The sequence below is a fragment of the Oreochromis niloticus genome, linkage group LG3 (assembly GCF_001858045.2).
Source record: "Oreochromis niloticus isolate F11D_XX linkage group LG3, O_niloticus_UMD_NMBU, whole genome shotgun sequence".
In the NCBI taxonomy this organism is placed as follows: domain Eukaryota; kingdom Metazoa; phylum Chordata; class Actinopteri; order Cichliformes; family Cichlidae; genus Oreochromis; species Oreochromis niloticus.
In genome coordinates, this window is record NC_031967.2 from 6,243,000 (window position 1) to 6,251,232 (window position 8,233).

General features: G+C 41.2%; 1 protein-coding gene across 1 annotated transcript; it reads right to left on the minus strand.

Annotated features, from left to right (window-relative positions):
- Nucleotides 1–2,159: 2,159 nt before the first annotated feature.
- On the minus strand, nucleotides 2,160–4,297 carry LOC109195316 (zinc finger BED domain-containing protein 1). Its single transcript, XM_019347340.1, has 3 exons — nucleotides 3,180–4,297; nucleotides 2,751–3,003; nucleotides 2,160–2,576 (listed from the first exon to the last, which is right to left on the minus strand). Exons 1-3 carry the CDS (start codon nucleotides 4,295–4,297, stop codon nucleotides 2,160–2,162), a joined length of 1,788 nt encoding a protein of 595 aa, XP_019202885.1.
- Between the last annotated feature and the right edge of the window lie 3,936 nt (nucleotides 4,298–8,233).

The following is an 8,233-nucleotide window of genomic DNA, read 5'->3' on the forward strand; positions in this document are numbered from 1 at the left end:
AAGTTTACTCATGCAGGCCCATATGACTGAGAATGTGCATCTTCTTTTTGTTTTCATATTTTTTCATATTTATATTTAATTGTGTTGTGGTTTGCAGCGTTTTTTGTTGTTTCACTTTAAATTTGTTTAAAAGGAAAAAGCTGAAAATTTAAATAGTTAAAAGTTGAAATGTAAATAGTTGGTTTTTTTGTATTATATGATTTATTTATTGCATTTTATGTGGAGTGAATAAATAAAAGTATTTTTATGGTGGTCCCCAGAGACAAAGCACATACAAACTCCAAAACACGTACAAACTCCGAAGCACCTACAAACCCTGAAGCACGTACAAACCCAGAAGCATGTACAAACTCCAAAACACGTAAAAACTCCATAGCACGTACAAACTCCGAAGCACATACAAACCCCGAAGCACGTACAAACTCCAAAACACGTAAAAACTCCAAAACACGTACAAAACACAACAGAAGTGCTCCAGGATGCTAGGGTTGAGCTTTTGCGTCGGGAGCACATGCTGGGCTCTCCAAATCACAGACAAACAGTATCCCACATTCTTGATTTTCAGTTCACAAACACTTCTAATAATGACTAACTACTTCTGAAACTTTGAAGGTTGCAATATAACTGTACATTAAGGAGTGTTTTATTAACCATGCTTTGTTTCATTAATAAACATGAGACTGTTTTATGCATTTCCAGCTATTTATTAGATTTTTTTTTTAAATATAAAAACTTGGCATAGGAATACACTTGAAAGTATAACATTTAAATATAGTTTAAATGAACGACATAACATCTAACAAACTATTATAAATACCCAGAAAAACAATTTAATTTATCCTTTATAAAATATCATTTTGGATATTTGAACATTAGAAACATTTTGAACAAAACAAAGTAACTATATATTAAATATTCTCTTTTTTTGATGTCAGTAGTGTGTTTCCCTTTGATTTTCACACTGACGATGGCAGTTGCCTTCTCTAGGTCTTCATCATAGGGCTTCCACATTTCGCTGTCAATGTACAGGGTTTCGCCAGTTTCTATGAGCACCTCAAGCTGGTTGGACTTCTCTGCAGTGGCCACACCAATTATATGAACCTCTGCTCTGTCCTCTGTCTGTGGATACACAATAAGCAAATATGTAACCTTGCAACTTGACCTTTTTTCATATAAAAACAACAAAAATATGGTAATCGCATGTCTTGATGCATGCTCAATAATCCAGGTAAGTAGATACCAAAAGGTTGATTCTGTTCATCTGGATGAAGTGTTTTCAGTGGGAGAAACGTTTCATCACTCATCCAAGTAAGTTCTTCAGTCTCAGCTGACTGCAGGTTCCCCCAATCTTATAAACAGTACATTTGCACAATGACTGAAACTAGCACCACTGAATGAACAATGGGCTGTGAAGTCAGTTCCGTGATCAATATGCAAATTCTCATGACCATTGATCAACAACCACTGATATCTAAGGTCAGCTGAGACTGAAGAAGTCACTTGGATGAGTGAGGAAATGTTTCTCCTACTAAAAATGCTACGTCCAGATAAACAGAATCAATCTTTTGGGTTGGTTACATTTGCATTATCTATCAATCTATCTATCTATAGATAGATAGATAGATAGGGATAGAGAGAGAGATAATTAGACATATATACATAGATATACTAGTGCTGTCAAGAGATTAAAAAAAAATAGAGATTAATTAATCATGATTTTTAATTAATTGATCTAATTAATCTCTTTTTTAATCTCACCTAAAAATAGCTGAGGAAAGCCCTCAACTTATTGTGGCAGACCAAAAGACTGATATATAACAAAGAAAGTGACTTTATAAAGTCATTTATTGTTTAACAAACGTTAAACAGATGCAACCATTTACATACTGTTGTATTCTTTTGTAAAATAAGTGGAAAAATAAATACAAATAAAATCAAATAAATTAAGTGCTGCAAGTTAGCACATCAGAGTTGCTCTTTTCTGAGCAATACAGCACTGAAATTCCTCTGCTTCAGATAATGAAAAATAAAACTGACATTGCAGTGCTGCAAGTTAGCACATCAAAGTATTCTTCCATCACAAAAAAAAGTGCTGAACATCAAGCAATCTATTCTAGTAGGCTACAAATGACACAGCAGCTATGCTGACCACATGTGTCTCATTTCTTCTTCCTCAGCCAGTCGCTAAGACACACCAGCCTGGTAACATTTTCTGGAAGCAAGGCTGCCCTTTTCTTTTGCACTATGTAGCCTGCAAGGCTAAAGAGTCTCTCACAGGGTACAGAGGTAGCTGGGGAGGCCAGGTACTTTTGTGCTAGGACTGACAGCTTTTCATAGACTCCTGAGTGAGCATACCACCACTGCAGGGGACAGTCATCAATACTGATGCTGGGTTCTGCTCTGTAGCGCTGCAGCTCTCCAGACTCAATTCCATCTTCTGAGTCAGAGTCAGACCCCAGAAGGAGTTCGCTCCTCCTCTTCTTCTGAGCTGGTCCATCATCCTCTGTGGAGGGCTGGAGACTATCTGCTCTTCTGGGCTCTGCTGCCTGGAGCATATTCTCCAGAATGGTCCACACCTGAATGAATGAATGAATGAATGAATGAATGAATGAATGATTGTGATTAAAACTAAGTGCTTTTTTTTTAATTTTATTTAATCTTGTAAAGAACTTTGTGTTCCATATAATAAATAAAAGTTTGATTTGATAATGAATTGGACTCATTAGTCCAGCTTAACCTTATTGTCCTACCTGTTCCCTCTTTTCTCTTGGAAGACATTTCAAATCCTTAAACCGTGGATCCAATGCTGTGGCCACCTCGAACCATATCTCGTTGCCATTAGCTCGTCGTGCTGCCAGATCCTTCTGGAAGGCATTCTTGAACTTCACCACATAGGCAGGATCATCATCAGTAATGTCCATGACACGGTACAGATGGCGAAAAGCAGGCAGCACTACAGAGCAAGAGACGTAGGCCTCACCACCCAGCAGCTCTGTCACATACCTGCAGAGGTGGAGAGGTTTGCTAAATAAACCTAGCTGGATTCATTTAAATCAAAGTGTAACTGATTCCCAATTTAATTGTCCTTAAAAGTTCCTTGTTATGTTCATTAATTTTGATTTTACACATGTAACAGTAGTTTATATAATTAAAATGGGAAGGTGTTTATTTGAACTTACTTGCATGGTTCAAGCAGGAGCTCCAGCCTCTGCAGTTTCGCCCACTCAGCTTCGGTTGGCAAGACCAACCTGTGGTTCTGTTGGTCCAACGTAGCCTGGACAGCCTCTCGGTTACATAGGAGGCGTGAGACCATTGCGAGAGTCGAGTTCCACCTGGTGGGTACATCCTGTATAAGTTGATCGCTCTTCTTTCCGAGTGCTACTTGTTGTTGGTTAAGTTCTGTGGTACTCGCAGGGCTTTGTTTAAAATGACCAACAATCTTGCGGCACTTTGCCAGTACACCGACAAAACCACTGCTATCGAGACATACCGTGATGGTCCTCTGGAGAATGTGAGCATTGCAGGCGATGTGCTCATATGGAAGTGCTCTCATAGCAGCCAGCATGTTTGCTGCGCTGTCTGTGCCAATGGTGGATATCTTGTTTTCAATACCCCAGTCATTTGCTACCTTGAGGAACTGTTCGGCGCATTTATCAGCAAAGTGCCTGGTTTCTGTTCTCATGACGGTCAGTGCAAATGAGTTGAGGTTCCACTCACTATCAATAAAGTGTCCAGTCACCCCAAAATAGCTGTGGTTGCCAGCTGAGGTCCAGTGATCTCCGGTTATAGCAACACAGTTGGGAGAATCCTCCGCCAAAATCTCAAGTTTGTTTTTCTTTTCGCCGTCGTACATTTTGCTGATTTTGGTCGTTACTGTAGTCCTGCACGGCGGCTTGTATGACGGGTCATTGGACGCAATTTGCAACACCTCTGTCAATCCTTCGTCCTCTACTATATTTATCGGCCTACAGTTCATCGCTATCCACTTGGCAATAACATTAGTCAGCCTGTCGGTTGCAGACTTGCTCATACGAGGGGTATTCTCTAGTTTTGTTTGGCGAAAAGCTTTGCTCTGGCTTGCTATATTGCTAACGTCTTCACTGCTAGCTGTTGCTGCACTCGCGGCTGGGTGCTTTGCGTTGAGGTGATAGGCCAAACTTGAGCTGCTTCGGTGGTAAGCAAACTCCTTCTTACACTCTAGGCAGACCACTTTACCTTTGTCAATGGTGCCGTCGGGGCGTTTATGAAATACAAATTTCCCGTTCATTGGGCCAACAACTCTCAGATGCGCCTCCATATCCACACTGTAAGCTAATCACCACTTCTCACCTTGACCTCACGACGTGACTCCACCCCCAACAAGTCAAGCACAAGGAGCCCAGCACATAAAAACGGATTTTATAACATAGCAACTCTCATACAAAATCAATGACGTCAAGAGATTAAAAATTAGATTAACGAGATTAAAAAACATAACGCGCTAAATAGCATTGTAATTAATTAATCGCAATTAACGCGATAATTTGACACCCCTAAGATATACATATCATATTTTGACCAACACTAACAGAGGATCTATTTACATTTCAAAACCTATAATTCTAAACATTTTGTTACATTGCTTTTACATGTTGGTACAAACATATGTCTTCTTCATACCTCAGTGTTTGTAAATGAGGTAGTGTGCAGCTGCGGACCATAAGCAGACTGGTTTAGTTTGACATGGGAGACCTTTATGTGATCTCCCATGTGAAAGTGCTTCATTGCTGCCTCTCTCCACAGGGACACTGTCATGGCATAACAATCCTGAAATCACAAACATGACAGAATAAAAGATGTATTCATTAATTAATACGAAAAGCCACTAACACCAAAACCAAGCCTACAAGCTAATACAATCTGCTTATCTACCACCAATCTCAAATATGCCAAATGATTTTCACCACTTTCAGTATTACACTTCAGCTGCACCATTACCTGCTGGTTGTTTCCGTGAGACAACCTTCCTCACTGCCGAACACTGAAAATTCAATTAAAATACAATGTCATTGATAGTGATTGAATAGATCTGTGATGGTTGTTTCTTTCTTGACTAATCTCAAAGACTTACCTCCATGACCTCCCCGTCCACTGACATAAGCCCCCCCACAGTTGAGCTCATTCTCAGTGGCATTACAGGGGCAGGGGGATGCAAAAGGTCCTCCGCTTTTGCCATAAGCTCTTCAGGGACTGGAAACACAGCTGCCCTGAAAAACTGAGTCCTGGCAGTTATATTTATCAGGTAAGGGGGATTTGTGCCTCTGAGCTCATGTCCCCTCATCATATATGAGACCCCCTCCAGGACTTTTGAGGAGAACTCCTCAAACAATGGTATTTTTATGACCATCTCCCCATTGGTGATGGCTGCCACCTTGTTTTTTTTTTTTTTTGGTGATGAGTGGTTTAGCCACTCCATCCTGTGGGTCCCAGGTGATGACCCTGTCCCGTATTTTTAAAACCCAGATGTGGATGGGTGGGGGCTAGAAGTAGGGTGTCTCCAGGAGGTTGGAAATTACAGGGAGTGCAGAATTATTAGGCAAGTTGTATTTTTGAGGAATAATTTTATTATTGAACAACAACCATGTTATCAATGAACCCAAAAAACTCATTAATATCAAAGCTGAATGTTTTTGGAAGTAGTTTTTAGTTTGTTTTTAGTTTTAGCTATTTTAGGGGGATATCTGTGTGTGCAGGTGACTATTACTGTGCATAATTATTAGGCAACTTAACAAAAAAACAAATATATACCCATTTCAATTATTTATTTTTACCAGTGAAACCAATATAACATCTCCACATTCACAAATATACATTTCTGACATTCAAAAACAAAACAAAAACAAATCAGCGACCAATATAGCCACCTTTCTTTGCAAGGACACTCAAAAGCCTGCCATCCATGGATTCTGTCAGTGTTTTGATCTGTTCACCATCAACATTGCGTGCAGCAGCAACCACAGCCTCCCAGACACTGTTCAGAGAGGTGTACTGTTTTCCCTCCTTGTAAATCTCACATTTGATGATGGACCACAGGTTCTCAATGGGGTTCAGATCAGGTGAACAAGGAGGCCATGTCATTAGTTTTTCTTCTTTTATACCCTTTCTTGCCAGCCACGCTGTGGAGTACTTGGACGCGTGTGATGGAGCATTGTCCTGCATGAAAATCATGTTTTTCTTGAAGGATGCAGACTTCTTCCTGTACCACTGCTTGAAGAAGGTGTCTTCCAGAAACTGGCAGTAGGACTGGGAGTTGAGCTTGACTCCATCCTCAACCCGAAAAGGCCCCACAAGCTCATCTTTGATGATACCAGCCCAAACCAGTACTCCACCTCCACCTTGCTGGCGTCTGAGTGGGACTGGAGCTCTCTGCCCTTTACCAATCCAGCCACGGGCCCATCCATCTGGCCCATCAAGACTCACTCTCATTTCATCAGTCCATAAAACCTTAGAAAAATCAGTCTTGAGATATTTCTTGGCCCAGTCTTGACATTTCAGCTTGTGTGTCTTGTTCAGTGGTGGTCGTCTTTCAGCCTTTCTTACCTTGGCCATGTCTCTGAGTATTGCACACCTTGTGCTTTTGGGCACTCCAGTGATGTTGCAGCTCTGAAATATGGCCAAACTGGTGGCAAGTGGCATCTTGGCAGCTGCACGCTTGACTTTTCTCAGTTCATGGGCAGTTATTTTGCGCCTTGGTTTTTCCACACGCTTCTTGCGACCCTGTTGACTATTTTGAATGAAACGCTTGATTGTTCGATGATCACGCTTCAGAAGCTTTGCAATTTTAAGACTGCTGCATCCCTCTGCAAGATATCTCACTATTTTTGACTTTTTTGAGCCTGTCAAGTCCTTCTTTTGACCCATTTTGCCAAAGGAAAGGAAGTTGCCTAATAATTATGCACACCTGATATAGGGTGTTGATGTCATTAGACCACACCCCTTCTCATTACAGAGATGCACATCACCTAATATGCTTAATTGGTAGTAGGCTTTCGAGCCTATACAGCTTGGAGTAAGATAACATGCATGAAGAGGATGATGTGGACAAAATACTCATTTGCCTAATAATTCTGCACTCCCTGTAGCTTCATCAAAGCCATTCTCAAAAAAGAAAAGCAACACAAATACATTAACAGTTTAATACCTTTCTGCTGGATCCAGTTCAGATATAATACAGTAACAGTGTCTGCCTGAGGAGAGGAGGGCTGTGAAGCAAAGGGGTTCAAGGTTATCAAGCAGTGACAGCACGTTTTTTTCAAATTTCACTGTTGAAGGGGGGCGTTGGCTGGGATTCAGTGGGTGAAATAGGAGAGGACAGCAAGTTGGATGAAGGGGAATCCTTCGGAGAAGCAGGGCTGATCAGATTTAGTTTAGGTGTGGTGTAGATCAGCGGTCCCCAACCTTTTTTGCGCCACGGACCGGTTTATGCCCGACAATATTTTCACGGACCGGCCTTTAAGGTGTCACGGATAAATACAACAAAATAAAACCGGTACCGAAAAAAAGATTTATTCATAACACACGTGAAAAGACCCAGGAAAACCGAGTTAACGATAAAAACGATAACAAAATAACGCTGAAAACCGATAAAAACCCTGAAAACAATAAATTTCACACCCGAGCCTCAACTCTCGCGGCCCGGTACCAAACGACTCACGAACCGGTACTGGTCCGAGGCCCGGGGGTTGGGGACCGCTGGTGTAGATGTCTGAATGTTGAGAGGAGAGTAGATCAGGCTTTGGCGTGATGGGGAGGGAGTCAAACAGTGACCACATGTCTTCTTGAACATCGGCAAAACAGATGGGCTCTTTTCTGTGTTCAAAGAATGTAACTGCAGAGGAAAATTATGTAAATGAAGTAGAACCAACAGGAGAAGCAGGGCTGGTCTTTTTTAATTGAAGATCAGTGCCGGGGTCTGCACATGGACAGGAGGGCTGCTGAGATTTTGAGAAGGTGAAAGGATCAAGTTGGTCCAGCACTGACAAATTCAAATTTTAATTCAAAGATTGTCTCCGTTAAAGGTGGCGGAGCTGAATGGGTGCAGCAGAGGCAGCCAGTGACAGGAAGTGGGGACCTGATGCTGCAAAACAAACAAAAACACCAAATTCTTGTCTTGTTTTCATCGCATTTTGCAATAAAAATAACTGAAATCGTTTTTTTCACTTATGCTAGATGTGTGAGATGTCTTTTCCTCTTT